This window comes from Penaeus vannamei, chromosome 26 (assembly GCF_042767895.1).
Source record: "Penaeus vannamei isolate JL-2024 chromosome 26, ASM4276789v1, whole genome shotgun sequence".
NCBI classification, from domain to species: domain Eukaryota; kingdom Metazoa; phylum Arthropoda; class Malacostraca; order Decapoda; family Penaeidae; genus Penaeus; species Penaeus vannamei.
In genome coordinates this window covers 3,689,466-3,709,465 of record NC_091574.1, presented here as the reverse complement: position 1 = coordinate 3,709,465, position 20,000 = coordinate 3,689,466, and the positions used below count along the sequence as shown (strand labels likewise).

Genomic DNA, 20,000 nt, shown 5'->3' with positions numbered 1-20,000 from the left:
TCTGAAAAGAGATTCTGTAAAATTCTGGTCCTGTAAAAATGTCTATTATCTAGACTTGGTAATCTCCTTAAAGACCTAAAAAACAACTTATTACTAAGAGAGGATATACAACAATATTAAACATGGAAAAAAAAAATCTTTACCTGCCAAATCATACCATGCAACCAATAAATCAATAATGCTTCCACACAATAAAAAGGACACTCATTACCACTAAAAACCTTAGACTACCTTTTTGCAATCAGACACCAAGAAGTAGTTGCAAACATTGCCAGCAAGCACTTTCTTGTCCTGGTCAGAGATCTCACCACCGCCCTGACTCTGTGACAGCTGTGATGCTGGTTGGCTCTGTGACGGCTCCTCGTCACTGCTGTCCTGAAATGTTCACAGCCTTATAAATTTTCTTTCATAACATATATGCAAATCTATATGCACATATGAACATGTATAAATATATAAATTGACACCAGTAAAGCGAAAGTTGAAAGAGCGAATCCTAAAAAAAGTATAAGAAACCAGCCACAAATAAATGATGTGTCCTTGAATTGCAAACAATTTAGGTTGTACATTTTCTAAAAAATAATGGGCATGAAAGTGAATATATCTGAATACATAGGTGTCAAACACATTGAAAGTATTTGAATACAACATGCGTATGAGCACTTTCTCCACTGACATTGAAAAAGCAGAAAGCAAAGGGTGGAAAGTGAAGGGAAACCTCCAAAAAGATCCCAAAAGATTTCATTCAAAAAATCTGTTTTTAAAGAGTGGTTTCCTAAGGTTTTATATTATCAATTTGGCTACAAGTGAAATAAGTGAAAGTGATTTATGAAGGTCCAATATGATAATGCCAAAAACTTGCTGCCTTTTCCTTCACCATTTATAGTCTAACTTGCTGAACCTGATTCTTCTCTAATGATTAACTGTCAGCGAGGTGTACAAGTCCTATCTTGCTAGCAAGTGTGTGATAGAGGTTTGTTGGCATTTGCTTCTGTGGTAAGAGGTATAAGGGCTGCAATGCCTGGTATCAAGACAGCAACATAACTCTGGATGAGTTCCAAATACTTACGTAAAATATATAATTGTTTTTTTGGACAAGTCTATTCTATTGTATCATACTCCTGTCATAAAAACATTAAAAGAACTTTTCTAAATAAAAATGGAAATATCATATTGCTGCTCTGATAAATGGTCAGAATAGGCCTACACAGAGATAAGGTAAAGTTAATGTAGCAGTCATAAAGAATATACAAGACACGACTAATTACTATAACAAGAATCTGCAAAAACTAAAGGTAAGGCCATGATCACCTATTAAAATCTACAAATCTTTACTCTCATGTAAGTGTCCTACAATGCTGTGATCTGGGTATTAGTAAAGGCAAACACACCACCAGTTATGTTCTCGCTAAACAGATTGTCAACCTCTCTTGCAACTTATCGGCAATTTTGAAATCAGCTTCATTTTTCCAATTTTACAAGGCTGAGACTTGTTAGTTTTTGCCTGAGCGAGAAAGGCAAGGTCATTTGTTAAGATACCAAGGTAATTTTACAGAATAGTTCTGCCTAATGGATTGCAATGATTTTGGTATCGATGGATTCCTCTTACTCTCTACTATCCAAATATATTGTGTGAAAACCTCCCAAATCCCCACATTCTTTATACCAAGGGCATTAAACGTACCAGGGAAATTGTGGGGCATATAAATAAAAAATTATATACACTGAATCTCTTACTTTATTATCTAATTTAAGGGTCTGTGCCTGCATCAGTAATATGCTCTCTCCTGCCATGAATATGCAGAGGATTCTTTGTGTTCAATTGCAAGTGTTAGGAGGTCATAGCCACCAATGGGAGGGAGGGGGTGTTGCAGGGGCACAGCCTTCTGCATTAGACAATCTAGTGACTGACTGTATATTGCTTGTTTTGCCAAGCAATTTCCTGGTAACTATCATGCTCTCCCCTGCTATCACAGCCAAGAATCTTGCTAATTACTATATATATGAACAGTGAGAATAATCCATTGATAACAAAACTGTTACAATACATTAGGCGAATCTATTCCATAAAATCAAGCTGCATTCAGAACTGCTCGTCCTGCTCGTCCAGACCAGTTGGACGAGATGTTTTGACCGTTCGGAACCTCTACTATCTCGTCCATCTCCTCCTTCTGCAAAGCTGGGTGAGCAGGATGAGATGATGTCACAATAGCTTTTGTATGTAAACACTGACAGTTGCAGGTAACCACAAGATATTGGTGGGCAATTTTATGACCCTTTATTGGTGTTATCAACGGATATTTTTGTGTTTGTAAGTTGCAGGTAAGTTAAATATGCATCAAAGGAGTTACAGAACCTATGCAGCGTATAACATAAAGACACCGGTATGATAAAAAGTGAATGTTTACATTCTAGCCTGCTGCATTCTAGGCAGAAAGGGTCTTGGAGATTACGGCCGCGGCCAACTTGTCCCGTAGCAGTTCCGAACACAGCATTACTGACACCAATTTCGTGTGACAGAAAAATTCATCTTTTACGTAACTCCCGAACTCTACCTATATTATTTACATTACGCCGGAATTTAAAATTGCTGACAAGCATCGCTGTCATTGACGTTTGAACCAATCAGACCTTAAGAAAAGGCACCAAATAGCTACAGGAGACACGAAACAACACTGAAATTACCTCTACGATCCGTCGGCGCGGCATTTTAGTCAATTAAATAGTGGAAAATACAAGAAAAATTGGAGGAAAGTTTGTACGATAATGGAACCGCGGGGACACTGAGTTGTGGAACCAACACATATGAGACTTTGATGTTAGATTTATAAATATTTTATTCTTTCTTTGGTTTATTCAAGATATTCGTAGCTCGCAATTAGGGTAATTATGCTAAATTAGTGATAGAGCATTATAACTTTCTAATTTGATTTGGACTAAAAATTTCATGAAAAAGGTATTCAAGGCGCGACGAACTATTTCATCCATCCATCTGTATATCTATCTATCTGCCTCCCACTATATCATTTTATGCATTCATCTATGGATACATACTGTATATCCATATCATACATATATACAAATCAAGACATCAAATGAAAGCATAAACTCAAGAAAACAGTGTCGGATGAGAAGCGGATCAGCTGACAGATGTAAACAATCTCCTTGTAAACAAAGAGTCTTCCACCCTGATTTCTTCTTTTTTCTTCTTCTCCATCATGGCCGGGAGAGCACTCAAGAGACTGATGACTGAATATAAACGTATGTTCTATGATGTGTTTTGTAAGATGAAGAATATAGTTGTTGTTTTTTTAATCTCATTCAAAACAGGATTAGGAATGATCAACGTTTAGTATCGCACCACTATACTGGATTTTTTTTTTTCGTTGTGTGGATTTATGTTTGTTTTATCGCTTTGGGAGGTTCTATATTTTGTTACGAAGGTTACAAGGGTTAAATTTCTTAACTGGTAATTGCAAATGAAAAATTTAGGAAAGCAGAAAATGGTACCATATGTTAGTTCATTATTGCTAACATTTTTGTTATGGTAGTGATTTCTTGCTAATTATATATTGCAGCTACTGTGATTTCTGAATGTTGAAATAACTTAATGAAGATAACTATGTGTTTTGTTGGTTGCTATTGAGCCATATGATATTCCTCGTGTAGTATCCACTTGACATTTTATGATAATTAATATATTTTGTGATAAATGCTTTTCATTAGAACATTAAAAAGCTGAGATTAGTTAGCATTGATCACCTCTGTTAATTGTGTGATTTCAGAGTTGACACTAAATCCACCAGAAGGCATTATTGCAGGTCCTACAAATGAAGAAAACTTTTTTGAATGGGAAGCACTTATCATGTAGGTATCAAGGGTATTTTGTTCTTCATTACTATTATTTTAAACTACTATTTATGTTTCTTTATTTTTCAGAGTGGGCTCAAGAATGTGAGCAATAATTGATTATGCTTTATAAAAATGTTTTGTGTTCATTGTAGAATGTTACTCTGTTGTGAGAACATTTTGGAGTTGCTGGTGTAATATCAGCTCATTTAAGTATTGTAGCAAGATTCATATTTCATTTTAGAAATTGATGTAAATTTTGCTCTTTAGCATAGTTTTATACTATCACTGTTTTGAAATTAAACAGTCAAGAATAACCTATGTATATGAGGTATGAAATGGTACTTTTAAGTGCCATGCTTTCATTTGTGCCCAGAGACTCCAATTTTAGGCCAGTGTACTGTTTAATTTCCTTTTCATATTATTGTTAATGAATTATACATGTCATTATATGGTTTCTATTTAATTTGGACATCTGTTTAGTAGATTCTTAAACATTTTTATTTTCTTTGTCAGCCTTTATTTACCTTCAAGTTCAAAATTTAAGGTCATACACACTGGTTAACCTGTATTTTACCATTAATCAATACAGATATGCATTTATTAGATAGTGGATAGTATTAGGCTTATTTTCTTCTTTAGGTTTTGAAGTCTCTAGCAAAAATATTCTAAAAGAGAAATAAGTATCCCAGAAGTACATAAATGTCACAATGGGTATGCCTCGGTATATGCTTTAGTTTAGATACATAAAAAGAAGGACTAGATAATCTTGTCATTACTGCAAGTGCACTGTAGAACAAAGTAAGATTACAGAACCGAAGGGGTTGCCATTGTGTTAATGATACAGCTTTATAGAAAGCTTATAGTAGGAAAAGGAAAAAAGTTATAAGTACCTTTTGTTCAATCACAGGGGTCCTGAGGGAACATGCTTCGAATGTGGAGTGTTTCCAGCCAAACTGATCTTTCCTCCTGACTACCCACTATCTCCTCCCAAGATGCAGTTTACTTGTGAGATGTTTCACCCAAATAGTAAGTGTTGTTGGTTATCTGTACTAGTTGGCATTTAAATTATTTCATTTATGCTTTCCTATCTAATTTAAGAAATGATATATTTACCGTGAAGATGTATCAGATGAGAAAAGAATATGTGTTATTACTACTGTGATGCATGGAAACATTTTGAAATTTTACACATTATTCCTCTCTCAGTTTACCCAGATGGCAGAGTATGTATCTCAATTCTTCATGCTCCTGGTGATGATCCCATGGGTTATGAATCCAGTGCAGAGAGATGGAGTCCAGTGCAAAGTGTTGAGAAAATCCTGCTCTCCGTTGTATCCATGCTGGCAGGTGAGATACTTTGATAATTTTCGTTTTTTCAAAACCACTTATATTTTTTCATCTTTTTTCTTTTTTCATGTGTGAAAGAATCTTTTTACTGAAAATTTGGGTTTAGGCCAACAGCTTCTTTATTCTAGGGGAAATATAATATGATATTTGTTTGATAAATAACACAACTATGCCACATAGTATGTCCTCTTCTCTATCTTTATGAGTATAGATAGAACTAGGATTCAGATGTAAGAGTTTTATTAAATGATAAAGACTGAGGTTGAATTCTGTTCTTATAATGTTAATGGATAGGTGGCCTTCCTCATGTATTATTGTTTAGTTATTAGTTTTCTCTGCTGATGAGGTTATATATAGTCTGGTAATTTATCTATATTTGATGGGTAGCATGCTTCTAAGCATGGAATCAAGGACGATTCCAAAACTATTGTCTCACATATTTCAAGAAATCCAATTTGAGCATTGTGGATTTTCCTACCATAGTATCAACATGGTAGAGTGTTTTTCCATTCTTCAGGATTAGCTATGTGAAAAGTTACAGACGAATAGTGATAGAGATTTATAAGTGGACTGCCTAGGTTTAGGGACCAGTTCATTAGATTTGGTGGTGATCTTTTGGGCTGATGAAAAGGCTGTATTTGTGTACTATTTTTCTTTTTCTTATTTTTCTCTCTGGTGGTATCATAAATAATTGGAAGAAGTACTTCTTCCCACTGTTTTAAGAAAAAGAAATTTTGATCTGAAATATTGTAAAATGTTTTTTATTGTAAATAGGCAGTTGATGACAATTTAAAGTATAGCATATCAGCCAAGTGGCATCAATAGAAGAGGGATTACAGAAAATGTAAAAAAAAAAAAAAAAAAAAAAAAAAAAAAAAAAAGTGTTTTGATGTGCTGATTTGGTTTGAGCTCCATGTTAAGTATTCAGTGAGTATTTGGCATATAGAAAATCACAAAGAGTACATAATGACCATCCCATTTTTTTTTCTTGAATACTGGTGATCGATCATCTTAGAAGCCCTTCCTAATCTCAGTAAAAAAAACTGTTTTTGTCTCCATCGGCCTCCACATGCATTATGCCTGCAGAGCTTATGCCATTTTCAGCCTTGTTTATTCAGTGGTCAGTAAATATTTGACATCACCATGAGAATCACATCTGGTTTTAAAAGATCATGCCCATTTACACCCATCTGATCAAAAGTACTAGGCTTTGAAAAATAAAAAGAGGTGGGTAGAGTGGTGTATTGTCTATTTTTTCATAATTTTTGGGCCCTGAATCAGAAAAAAATGACATTAGAAGTGTAAAGTAGTACTCTAAAGGACACACATATACACACGCACACGCACACGCACACGCACACCCACACCCACACCCACACCCACACCCACACCCACACCCACACCCACACCCACACCCACACCCACACCCACACCCACACCCACACCCCCACCCCCACCCACCCACCCACCCCCCCACACACACACACACACACACACACACACACACACACACACACACACACACACACACACACACACACACACACACACACACACACACACACACACACACACACACACACACACACACACACAAAATATGTGCTCTTTGTGAAAATTGGAAAATTGCTGGAGTTGTCAGTAGGGGCTCAAATATAGCATTGGGTATTTAGGGGTCAGGTACAGTCATGAGAGTAGATAAAAACTATCAGCTAGGGTCTGATTGCTTTTCTAGTCTTAAAGTGGTTTCTGTTATCAGGTATGACGGTCTAAAGACGGACGTGACTCGCATATTTTTTTTCTTGTGATTTCCAGCAAACATGTCTTTCTTCCTTCTTGTTGATCAAATCTACAAAAGGTTATATTTCACTATCATGACCAGAAATAGTTGTTGAGTTTTAATATAAAGTAGTTCTAGATTAGAGTTAGAGAGATTTTATCAGTTGTTTTAATTCTGGAAAAAAAATGGCACTGTTAAACTTTGAATCTATTAATGCTGATACTGATATTTACAAACAGTTGATAGGACATTATGAGAAGGAATTATACCAGTATATTGCCAAATTTATATTCAATATATTCCTTCAAATTACAGATCTTTGAATTTCAGATTGCCATTCATTTGAAATCATTGTTGTTTTTTTCTATATTTGAAATATACATATCACATTAAATCCATGATGGTAGCATAACTGAAATTTCCCATCCAAGCTTGTCCAACAGAAAGTATCTCCTTCAGAGTACGAAGATCCAATGATAACCCATTGATCCTTCAAGTCCATTTTATAAACTTATGAGACATCTTCCCCCTTCCCCTTTGGCCAGAACCCAATGATGAAAGCAGTGCGAATGTGGATGCAGCAAAGATGTGGCGAGATGATAGGGACCAGTTCAACAGGATAGCCGAGAGATTGGTCCGCAAGACTCTGAATTTGCCCTACCCGTAGTAGAAGGTGACCATTAATATTAGAGATTACATAGAGAGAGAAAAATATATGGATATTATTTTGTTGAAAATGAGGAGAATGGACTGTTTACTGTTTGTTATCGAGGTTTGGTGATCAGAGATATTTTAGATATTGTGTCTAAAAGATCATTTGTCCTTTCTTTCTCATTGTCAGACTTTTTTATACGTTCCCTTTCTTAAATATTATGTGGCCAAAGCCTTCAGCAATAAGTAGCTGGTTAGAATTGTAACAATTATTAAGAATATTCAAAGATTTTCCTAACTATTTGTATGAAATGATTTTATCTCTTCCTTGAAACTCTTTAGAGAAAAAATTGATAGTGCTTTAGAGTAAGTTTATGTTAGGGATTATTTATAGCTAGGTTTAATTTCAGACCAGTGAAAATATTCTTGTGGAGGCCTGTACTGGACTACAAATATTGTTATATATTATAAATTCCCTCAAGTGAGTGGTTATTGAAGATAATTTTTTTGAAGTCAAGGCTTTATGTTATTACTTGTAATAAATGTTATAATTCAGTGGAAAAGATCATTTAATAACCTCTGTGAGCAGATAAGTATTTGAAGATGTATGCTAGCTTAATCTAGCATAATATGCCATCAAAAGAATTTTGCTTAAAGCAGGGGTGACGGGAATGACTTGTTACAAGATTACAAGGCTCTTGGACAGTCATTATACTTGGTGGGCATTAAGAAGGGACTCTTGTATTTATTTCCAACAGTAAACCAGTGTGGCATGTACCATATGTGAGCCATGACTGAATGAATGCTGGCTACAGGGAGGATACTATTTTCGTGCTTGGGATCCTATTTCTGCCTGTGACTGTGGGTCAGGGTGTATTACAGAAAACCAAATATATGAAAATATAAAAAAAAATACACAAATAACAAAATATTGCTTATTATTATTGAATATTGCAGAAAAGTTATCATCTTGATACAGTATATCAAATAACCAATACTAACCTTAGAAAATGGCAAAATACAAAACAAAACACACATGCAGAAAAAGAGATAACAACATTGCAGAGGAGAGGCAAGGAGTCTTAACATCACACATGAGTGTTTGTGTACGCCCAGCATTCCAGTCATACCCAATCAGTTAAAATATTCTATAGTATTTTTTAAGATTTAACAAAGAAGAAAGCAATGGAGAAACATTTATTATTGTTTTAATGTTCTGGACATACTTCACAGGGTGTTCAATGAAAAGCTGATAATAAATTATTATTACTGAAGTACTAAAGTTAACAGGTAAGAAAAATTGTCTACTACTTTGTTTACTTCCATATAAACCACTATGTTTTGAATGAGGTATGAATCAAAGAAACCATCTTTTTTATCTATTTTTATTAATGGTCAAATCAATTGATATGCAGAAAGTAATAACCATCTATGAACAGTTGAACATAGTGACAAGAGATTTGGCAATGAAAAAAAAGGCTAAAAATCATTAAAAAATCTGTTTAACATTATTCATAATGGTAAAAAAAAGGCCAAAATGAGTGGCATAATCATTCTCTTTCATGTCACTGTTACATTACTATTTATCCATGCTACTGTAGGTGATTAATTTCAATAAAAATAAACTGAAGTTGCATATTTCTTTTTCTCTCCACTTTCTTCTAATGGCTGATGGTAAATGTTCAACTATTACATTTACTGGTCTAAAGATTCATTGTGGCTATAGTATTCTGCAGTATATTACAAACAATAACTGGAATAATTTTCAGTACATTACTACCTTTTCAACTGTTACCAACAACATCACAGAAAGTACAATAAGTGGTAAAGAACAGGAACCCTTTCACAGAATTTTGATGGCTTACTACAGGTGATGTTCAAATATTCTTAGTTCTGATCTTCAATGCAAAATAGGATTTCCAATGCCATGTAGCAAAAGTGTATATGAAACAGACAAAAGCTAAAAAATATATCGTAAATGCATCAGTATATTGTGGTTTGATGAAGAGGTTCATGAAAAAAGGATAAAGTATGCTTTATATTTATGCATTACCCATACACTGTAAGCCTGATGCACTTCTATAATTAAATACATTGATAAAAAGATTTTTTTTTCTGTTTTACATCATTCAGCTTTTTTCTTCCATAAAGTGAACTATCTGACAATTTCACTTGTAAATACCTGCACTAATAAACTACATTCTCTATACATACTTTCAGTGTCAGAATTTAGTAGTATTAATGTTCAGCCATATAATGCAAGCTATTACTGATGATAAACTGCCTTCTGTCACTGGGAAGAAACTCTAACTAGAAAAGAAGTAGGCACTTTTATTATCAAATATTTATAACTAAGCACATATACAGCATCAAGAAAAGATTAATATTTGCACTTGAATGCTTTGGAAAGTTGAACAAGAGTGTATGTCCAGGGGGTGGGGGGGAAAAAAAAAAAAGAAAAAAAAAAAAAAAGAAAAAAAAAATCAACTCAAACAAACAAAAAGCAGAGTTCTGTAACTCAATTTGAATTCAAAAGGTCTAGTATAACACCAGAAAGAAAAGAATGTTAAATCTATTATCAACAAAGTTGCTAAAACATGTTTATTTGCTCTTCTCATCTTTAAAATGTAAAGGCTGGTTCCAATATTTATTTTTTATTTCATTTTATAGCTTTCCCACATACATACACATAGATAAAGTTTAATTCTTCCACTCACACCTTATGTGGTATTTGCTCCTGTTGCCCCTTAGATTAAACTTTTTTTGTGACAATGCTCACTTCACTGCAGTTGCACTTCCTTGCACACATTAATTTTTCTTTCCTATAAAAGAACATTTGCTAAAGAAACAATCTCAGAAGGCAACACGTCAACAGACAAATGATACACATCCCTTATACGATAGTCAGTATAAATAGTTCTTTACACACAGGGGTACATAATTTGCTTTGCTGATAAAAATAGTGATTCATTAGGTTAATTTTTCCTTCCGTTTATTTGGGCGTGATCTGGTCTTCTGCTGTGCCCCCTGGTTGTGGCTTGTGCTTCCTCCGCCAAAGAGGGATGTCATGATCTCTGAAAGTTCTGGAGTGTCCATCTTGGGCATTTGCATCTGTTCCATCTCCTTGCGCGTCTCAGGGTCGTTGAGTCTTGGCAGAATCATCATGAGGGCAAGTGGGAGGACAGTCATCAATACCATAGGGTTCATGAGGAAGTCCGTTATGCGTAGTTGCTCACGCTCAAGGAAGTAGCGGTAGGGTCCCAAGGACTTCATTCTCAGAGGATGTGGCATCTATTGCAGATAGTGATTTATAATTAGTGATTCAGAATTTGCAAGTACAACTAAGGCTCATTGACACCAGGTAATATATATTATAAATATGAAATAGTCAAATATAAAGGGAGAAATTAAGCTACATTCGTTTGTAATATGTTGATGTTTGCAATACACTGAGCCTTGTTTCTATTTTTGAAACGTATATGTCCTTTGAGGATCTTGGAAGTAAAATATTTTTAAAAATGCATACCATATAATAAGGAAAGGAAAAGAATGCAAACATTAAGGCTAAGTTGATAAAAATATTCCTAGGGATTTAAACAGACCTGTGATTTTTTGAGGAAACACTTTGCCAATGAACACCATAAACCCAAAGGATATTATCATCATAACTTCATATATTTTAATTACAATCTAACATAAAAATTGACATTCTAAATTTTTCATTTTCACTGTTATCCATGATATATTCATGAACATTTTTTTTCTTACATAAAAAATAAATAAGTATATGGAAAGACTATTTATAGAATACACTGTTTTTTTCACAAATACACAATTAAAAGCATATCACATGGAATAGAATTCTTGCTTCAGTAACTACAATATTTTTGAGAGTGAATAAAAGATATGTTTTTCTTCTCAAGCTGTAATAGGCTGATGAACACAAATAAAAAAAACACTACTGACATGAACTACGAAGCATCAAAACAGCTTAAAACAGGAAGAGGATTGTATAGCAGTCTCTGGCTCTCACCTGCACAACATTGGATGGCTGGATGTGATTCACAGCCCTAGCTCTTATTTTCCCCTTTGAGTTGATGTCAACACGTAGTGGCTCGTATATGAAGGTGGGATTCATCACCTGGACGACATACGACCCCGATGGGACATTGTTGATCACAAAGGACCCATCCTCCCTGTAATAGCAAAGTGAGTTATGTACTTTGAGCACTATTCTAAGAAAACAATAGGATGTATTATATCTCTCTCACTCAATTATTCTACACATTCATGGATAAATTATTTATAGAAGCCCGAGGGCCAATAAATGAATACACACTGAAATTCGGCAGTTGCGGTAGGATATCTAAAAAGTAGAGTGAAAGCAAAGAAAAGAAAATATATAATTAAAGAAAAAGGGAGAAAAGAAAAGAAAACGTAAAAGCAGTGTGTAATCTATATGAACTAAATACTCAATCTGACTTATAACAAATTCTATATAAAAAGCATGCTATCATTAATTTCCACACAGGTGAAAGGAAGGTAAATCGGTTCACCACTGCTTTTCCATAACAATGGTGACCCAATTCATCGAAAAAGCCTTCACCAGGGGGAAAAAATACTCTAGAAAGTCACCTAAATCCTTTTTTTTTCTTTTTTTTGGAAAGCAACTGATGCTTATCAAGGCGGCATTCATACACATGCAGCCTTTTCTTCTTCTCTAATGTAGCTTTTTTTTTTTTTTTTTTTACTTCAAATAACCTATACTTGTACATCTTATGTGTCATCTACTTATCTTTTTTATACTATTTACTTTGTGCAAATGCACATCAGATTTTTGTAAAGAATAGCATAAAACTATCAAAACACGTATAACATGTTTATTAAAATATCAAAAATACAAGAATGCATAGCATACATGAATTCGAAAAGTCAGACGGTGAAATTTACAAAATAATTGTCTTCACAAGCGCATAGTAATACCTGAACTAGGAATGAGTTCAGCAGTAATAGTACAGTAAATATTTGTGATACAAATATGGCAAAGAAAAAAAAAAAAAAATGGGTTGATCTTCTCTCTTATCTGTACTGTATCTCCTTTATTTATTATCGGGACTTAACACATCAAGATCATCGGCTGTGATTGCTACGGAAATGATCTTCAGATTTATTCTCGTCACACGAGAATAAATCTGATGATATAAAAAATGTCTGGGAAGTCTTGATTGTCATAATTGAAAAAAATAACCAAATCATTTATCTATGCCTAAACCTTTTGATACTAGTACAGTATATAAATATATATTTTCAATTCTACATTCAATCAATCTATGCAAAAGCTCAAGCAAACCTATACGAGCCATGCAAGACAATATTCATAGAGCCATCTTGCTCATGCTTCAGTTCATAGTTTATAGTCTAGTTCTCAGACACAGGAGCACTTTCCTCACTCTCCAGTGTATACTTTAGTTAACATTAGCTTCTTAGAATCTTTAGAAAGCTTCTGTTCTGGCAAAAAGGCTTACATTTTTTTTTTGTTCTTTGCAGGAAAAAAATGGATCAATATGCTGTATGCACATATCTAATAAACGAATTCCATACTAAACAAATACAAAGTGCACCTCCATACGATGACTACCCGAAGTAGTAAGAGAGTCAAAATAATATTCAATATTGCATCATCTCATCATCACGTGACTCAGAGGTCCTTGATATCTCTGAGAATATCTTCTCGTGATCATACAGAGAACTTACAAATCCACATATAAAAGGCAGTTCACATTTTAAAAACTTACCTCAAAAAGCCAAAATGCCCACTATTAGTAAAGACCTTGGTGGAAGCGAACCATTCTGCAGGGCTCACCAAAGAAGACTCGGGCCTCACAACTCGCCCTTCTATTTTATATCTCTCGGCTCCTACGCCTATTTCTTCCTCCACCTCACCCACCACGCCTCCCGCTGCCACACCCACTATCATCCACAGCGATAAGAGTGCGTTCCGAGTCATCTTTGGAGTCGAAAAAGGGAAAAATGGGAGAGCGTCTGTTCACTATGACATCGGTTTGTTGACATTCGTGGCTCCGATCGTCTGCTGTCAACGTCTGCCAGCAGACCGGATATGACAAAGAGAAAAATGTCTTTGCATCCAAACCACTGCCATTCAAAAGGATTTAGTGATATATAGCATTTAATAATTACTTAATTTCTATATGTTTTTTGTCCACTAGTAAATCTAAAGGAAAACAGGTGTCGTCTGCTGCTAACATAAACCAAAAAACTATGGATCAAAGGTAAAAATTACACCTATATTGTGTTTATAGCCATGTAAATGACTTAACATGATATTAGATATAAATAACTATAATAATTTGAATAATTCATTTGTCTGAAAGGTTTGACCAAAATCAGTGTCGTCTGCTATCAACGCCTTCCATCATTCCATGTTCCATCTAATGATAACAAGGTGAACAAATCTTTACAGTACACATTATTCCTTTTATTGAAATCCATAATAATGACATGTCTCTAGAAAATATGATGGGTGCTGCTTGCTTATAGTCATATAAACAGATAAATGCATGATACCTAATGAGCATGTCCCATATAGAAACAAGGATAGGAGTCTATTTCATACGTCTTCTTAATAAAAATTGTTTTAAATGATGATCATAACCTATGATACACGGATTGAACCTCATGGAAATCTATATCACAAGTGAAATATATGAGTAAGGAATGATAGAGGCTACATATACAGATAGATGTATGCAAACAGACTATTCCTGTTAAAGACGCGGGTCGTTGAGGTGGATCCTGGACGTGTTTCGGATCTCCGAGTCTCGTGAAAGAAATAGAGAATTTTACACACTTGAGGTATATTTTTGTGTGTTTTTTCTATATCTTGAAGCAGTTAATGTCCCAAGCTATAGCCCAGCGGGTTAACTTGTGAGAATCATTCCCCTTTATTGTTATTTTTTTGTTATTTGAAAAGAGGGATTTCTGCTCTTCGACCCTTTTATTTTTATCCGACGGAGATCGCGTAATATAATTATGTTGCTTTTAGGAAATTGTGCTGAGATAATTTGTTAACAAGCATAATTCTTCAGAGATTTTAGGCGAAAATCATGTTACACTGAAAATTCTATGGGTCTATGATTTAGAGAGACATCTGCCCCACTTTTTTTCTCCCGATATAGGCCTGTGAAACTATGATTTCAAAGAAAGAAAAAGAAAAGAAAATGAAATTGTGTTTATTGTTTATCTTCTCTTTATGAGAAAGTTATTCACAAATGCAGAGAAGTGGAAAGGTTTTGTGCTGCACATTATTTTTTGTAGTCTTAAAAAATGCACAGTACTAATTTGTTCACTTTATTAAAACCAAAAGTCCTTCTATTAAGATGCACAGGAATAATATGTAGGATGCAGTTAATTACAATTGTGAATTGATACCAGTTACCACAGTACTCATTATTAATTTGGTAAAAGTTGGTCTGCTGTTTTCCAATCTCTAATTTGGTGTAGGTGCTTCATGCGCAGGGTGGTGTGAAGCGATGGAGTGGTAGTCTAGTTAGTGTTAAGAGCTTCTGCATGCCTTCTCGCTTGCAGCTGCCACCGCTGGCTAGCCTAGTGTGAAAAAGGGAGCAGCACTGCATAAGCCTCCCCTGCCAGTTCATAGCCTCTTCATCATCGAGACTCCCTGCTGTGCCTCCTCGTGGCCTCCCATGGAAACTGGGTGCCTTGCGGTTCCAGGCTAAACTCAGGGGGATCTCGGAGCAGCAGGAGGCCCCAGAGGTTCAGGGTCATGGCCCACCGGCGTGTGGACATGCCCTGGCCCTGTACCAACTCCTGCCCCTAGACCCCCTGGGGTTAATGGGAGGCTCGGGGGAGGTGGGCCTTGCCGAGACAGTCCTGGGTGGAGGAGGCCTGTGGGTCGACCTAGGAAGTCGTGGCTTGGGCAGATCGATCAAACCTGTCGTGAGGAGTTTGAGATGGGCCGAGTCCCTGCCTGGCGACTTTCCTTGAGGGATCCTCGCAGGTACAAGCAAAGGGTGGATGCGGCTATGCGCCCCTGTCGGCGTTAGCTCCGCAATGATGATGATGAATTTGGTGTGAATGGGACAAAGCAGTATATCTGATACTGTTTAGCAACTTTTCTCCACCTCTAGGGCCTGAGAGCTATTCCCTGCTATTTAGCTGAACATCCTTCTACCCCACTATCGCTTCTCCCATGTTTCAGGGTGGCTTCTCATCCCACTCAGTCTGTGGTCATTATCGTTATTATTTTTGCTATGCAAAAATAATAACAATAGATAATTTTTTCACTTTTGATACTATATTGTTCCATAACTATTTGAAATACCATCTTACATATACTGCTTTTTGGAAAGGAATGAATGAGAACGAATATATTCACAATACAAGAAATGTATTTTACCGGTTTCGATTAAATCTTGATCAGGAATACATGTTCATGTATTTCTGACGCAGATATAATCGAAACCGGTAAAATACATCTCTTGTATTGTGAAGATATTCGTTCTCATTCATGCCATTCCACATTTGTCAACATGAATATGGTTCATATACTGCTTTATATAATTAAGCCCTTCAAATGTGAAAACCGTAATCTCGAGGGTAAAAGGTGAAAACGTGAGGTTATTAGAAATGCAAGAACCTGTGGGGGTTTCATTAATTACAAGCTTAGTGATTGCCAAGGATTTTTAAAGTAAGTGATTAGAGTATGACTGTGTGAAGCATCATTTTGCCCTCTGCTTTGTAATTTTTGAATTACCAGAGGTCATCCAATCTCCAAGATGAAAGTTTAAATTGGTTTCTTATTTAAAAAGGTAGGGTGACATTAGGTATCTTGCCAGGATGTACATAGTGCAGGTTTGTTGGTCTTTGCCAAAGTTAATTACAGCTTTATACAGGTGACTCTCCTAAATGTAATTTATGTTCTAAGTATAGGTTTTAGTCTTGCCTTAAAAAATTAAGGATAATCTTATTATTTGTAAATATTCTTATCCCCCAGAGAGTGAGCTAGACATTGATATTTTATTGTGGAAGGGGAGAGAATAAAATGTTGCCTTGTAAGATTTTATATATGCCTTTTCAGGTTCTCTCAGTGGCACCAAGCTTGGAGTTAGGTTGCTGTTGAAGTCCTGGAATCAGCCTGTCAAGCTCTGTCGTTTCAGTTTTGTGACTTGAATTCAGAAAAATTACGCATAACCTACATTCAGATAAACCAAAGATGGAGGCAAGAAATTTATTTAAGAAAAGAAAACAAGTAGAGAGACCCTGTAGAGACCCAGGCAGGTCATGATAAAGGGAAGAAGGTGCCTTCTGAAATGTTATCAAAAAGGAAGCCGAATGCTTTGGCAGTTCCTCAAAAAACTGTTTTGACTGAGGTTGATGTGAGCAAGCACAGTGGTAGGGTAAGACTAAAACCACTGGAGTTTTGGAATTTTGAGAGGGTGGAAGTTAATAGAACAGAGGATGGAAAACTACAAGTAATACATTACAAGCAGGACTTTCCTTCACCAAAGCAAAGGAAGAGAGGAACGAGAGCAAGTGTTCAGTCAAAGCAAACTTTTGTCAGAAGGAAACCATCAAAAAGATCAGTAACCCTCTCATCACATAGTTGCACTCCATCCAAAAGTCCTCAGTCCTCATTAGTAGGGGGACACTTGGTTCTCAAAGAGGAAGAAACCAGTGCTTCTTTGGTACCAAAGAACAGTTCAAATCTTTGCAATAAACTCTCAACAATGGCAATTGAAGATATAGAGAAACAGACCAAAGCTTTATTTCCATTCTTGAGGAGGGTGATAGAAGGCCAGGAATCTAATAAAAGGCACAGTGTTTTTTTGCGGGGCGGGAAGGAACTGCGGGAAATGACAAGTGAACTGATCTACCATCCTTATTCCGAAGATCAAATACTGTACATAATTGATTTTTTAATTGAACAATTCTCCTCACATATCCAAAGACTCTATGGAAAAAGTAGTGTCAATAAGTACATCTGGAAGGTGTTGGCCCCAACATTGCTTATCAGAATTGTTATGGAGAAAGAAAACCTTACCTGTTTAGAGGCAGAACAACTTTTGATTAAAACTTCTCTTGGGTGTACTTTATAATTTTTCCATTGGCACTAGGTGAATTATAAACCTAAACCAAGTACAAATATTGTTTTATTTCCAGATAACTATGTTTTAATATTTAGTTAATATAATATCTAAGACTGATGATGCAGAGTTGTTATACTAAAGAGATTTATTTAAGACTATAGCTAAAAGAAATTTAGCTTTATGTTCATGAGAGGAGAGTTTTCCTTACATGTTTTAATTCCATTCTGAATTACAAAATTATAAGATGATGCATAGGGAGTTAGCATACTGTATATACACAACAGATTTTATTTTAGTAGTGAAGTGTAGGCTCAAAGACAGCAATTTTTATATAGAAGAAATTATTATGATATAAGGAAGTAAGCTTTATTTTATTTCATACATGGAGCTGATGCCGGTAGCGAGAATAGCCTCCTTTTCCGGGACTTTGCTTGGTCCCAGAAATTGAGGATTTCTGGCTCCTGGTACCAGCGCCCAGACCCACATCGCTGGACATGGTACAGTGATGCGGGTAACGCAGCCAAGGAGATCGACCACATACTTGTTAGCACTCGTTGGAGGATCCTTCAGAATTGCAGGGTGTACAGGAGTGCTGAGTTCTGTGGTACTGACCATAGATTGGTTGTGGCTACCCTCCAGGTCCACTTCAAAACCCCCCAGCGGTCAAATGATCACCCTAGGGTGTTTCATTTGGACAGGCTGAGGGAGGGGGAGTGTGCCCGCGGGTTTGCTGAGGCAATCTCTGATCGTTTCGCAGTGCTTGGCAGTCTGACAGACCCTGTTCTTCTGTGGGATACCTTTAAGCGTGAAACGCTTGATACAGCTCAAGATACGATTGGTGTACGCCCGAGAGCAGTACAGAATTCCATCTCGCAGGAGACACTGGAAGCCACAGATGCATGTCGTGCGGCTCGTCTGACAGGGGATCGGGAATTGCACTGTTCTCTTGTGCGCAGAACTCGGTCCCTGTTAAGAAGGGACAAGGAACAGTTTATTAGGAGTCTTGCAGAGGAGGTAGAAGGCCATTTCTTAGTAAATGACCTTCGTCCTGCATACCAAGCCCTGAGAAAGCTGAACTCCAAGCCCTCTTCACAGTTGACAGCAGTTCGCTCAGTAAGTGGTCAGATCGTTTCAGATCCTGTTGCGGTGCGGGAACGTTAGGCTGAGTACTTTGAGCAGCTGTACCAGGTTGACCCATCAACAGTTAACTTGGATGCGGGTACTGTCGAGATCCCGCTGCCGGATCCACCTATCAGTGAGGACCCTCCCTCCCTAACTGAAGTTAGGGGGGCGATTTCCAAGCTGAAGTGTGGTAAAGTAGTTGGTATCTGCGGCATACCAGCTGAACTGTTAAAGGCTGGTGGTGAACCTATGGCACGGGGGTTACATGCTGTCCTGGCTGCCATCTGGCAGTCCGGTTCCGTTCCTCCTGACCTGTTGAGGGGTGTGGTCATCCCTCTCTGGAAGGGGAAGGGGGACTGTTGGGACTGCAGCAATCACCGAGGCATCACACTGCTCAGTATACCAGGCAAGGTTCTCGCCCACATCCTTCTGAGACGTATCAGAGACCATATACTGAGGCACCAGAGACTGGAGCAATCCGGATTCACTCCTGGTAAGTCCACAATAGACCATATCCTCGCGCTTCGAGTCATTGTAGAGCGCCGTCGTGAGTTCGGGCGTGGGCTGCTTACAGCCTACATCGACCTCAAGAAGGCGTTTGATACGGTGCATCGGGAGTCACTTTGGGAGATCCTGAGGCTGAGAGGAATACCAACAAGGATTATTGGACTAATAGCTAGCCTGTATACTGGTACTGAAAGTGCTGTAAAGTGTGGTGGGGGCCTGTCGAGCTTCTTTCCTGTTAGTTCAGGAGTGAGGCAAGGTTGTGTCCTTGCACCAACTCTTTTCAACACTTGCATGGACTGGATACTGGGCAGAGCTACTGTTCAAAGTCATTGTGGGGCAACGCTGGGCAATATCAAGGTTACAGACCTTGACTTTGCTGATGACGTTGCCATTCTATCTGAGTCTTTGGAAACCCTAGTGGCGGCTCTCGATGCATTTAGCAATGAAGCGAAGCCCCTGGGTCTAGAGGTCTCCTGGACCAAGACCAAGGTCCAGGAATTTGGGGACTTGTTAGGAGAACCTGTTCAGTCGGTACGTGCTTGCGGCGAGGACATTGAAGTCACAGAGAGCTTTACATACCTTGGTAGTGTAGTTCATAACTCTGGGCTGTCAGAGCA

The 20,000-nt window shown here is 37.0% G+C and overlaps 3 protein-coding genes across 5 annotated transcripts in view; 1 reads left to right on the top strand and 2 right to left on the bottom strand.

Moving 5' to 3' along the window:
• LOC113829286 (non-structural maintenance of chromosomes element 3 homolog) overlaps nucleotides 1-2,820 on the bottom strand; it is a 6,130-nt gene extending 3,310 nt beyond the window's left edge. Inside the window, exons 1-3 of one of the 2 annotated variants that reach the window (XM_070139926.1) lie at nucleotides 2,686-2,820; nucleotides 232-375; nucleotide 1 (exon numbers count right to left, since the gene is read on the bottom strand). The exon at nucleotide 1 is cut by the window's left edge and continues 98 nt beyond it. In XM_070139926.1, coding sequence (XP_069996027.1) covers nucleotide 1; nucleotides 232-375; nucleotides 2,686-2,709 — 169 coding nt within the window. In that variant the 5' untranslated portion in view covers nucleotides 2,710-2,820. Of the gene's footprint in view, nucleotides 2-231; nucleotides 376-2,144; nucleotides 2,328-2,685 lie in introns of those variants that run through there. The other variant, XM_070139927.1, reaches the window with a different exon arrangement.
• The window catches only part of LOC113829697 (ubiquitin-conjugating enzyme E2 G2), a 21,603-nt gene extending 13,410 nt beyond the window's left edge, over nucleotides 1-8,193 (top strand). Inside the window, exons 1-5 of one of the 2 annotated variants that reach the window (XM_027382893.2) lie at nucleotides 3,112-3,261; nucleotides 3,786-3,867; nucleotides 4,760-4,878; nucleotides 5,059-5,199; nucleotides 7,525-8,193. In XM_027382893.2, the coding sequence (XP_027238694.1) occupies nucleotides 3,219-3,261; nucleotides 3,786-3,867; nucleotides 4,760-4,878; nucleotides 5,059-5,199; nucleotides 7,525-7,646 (507 nt within the window). In that variant the 5' untranslated portion in view covers nucleotides 3,112-3,218 and the 3' untranslated portion in view covers nucleotides 7,647-8,193. Of the gene's footprint in view, nucleotides 1-3,111; nucleotides 3,262-3,785; nucleotides 3,868-4,759; nucleotides 4,879-5,058; nucleotides 5,200-7,524 lie in introns of those variants that run through there. The other variant, XM_070139929.1, reaches the window with a different exon arrangement.
• Nucleotides 8,194-8,551: 358 nt separating this feature from the next.
• LOC113829688 (ER membrane protein complex subunit 7 homolog) lies at nucleotides 8,552-13,739 on the bottom strand. Its single transcript, XM_027382885.2, has 3 exons — nucleotides 13,426-13,739; nucleotides 11,664-11,826; nucleotides 8,552-10,921 (listed from the first exon to the last, which is right to left on the bottom strand). Exons 1-3 carry the CDS (start codon nucleotides 13,635-13,637, stop codon nucleotides 10,601-10,603), a joined length of 696 nt encoding a protein of 231 aa, XP_027238686.1. The 5' UTR covers nucleotides 13,638-13,739; the 3' UTR covers nucleotides 8,552-10,600.
• Nucleotides 13,740-20,000: the final 6,261 nt, after the last annotated feature.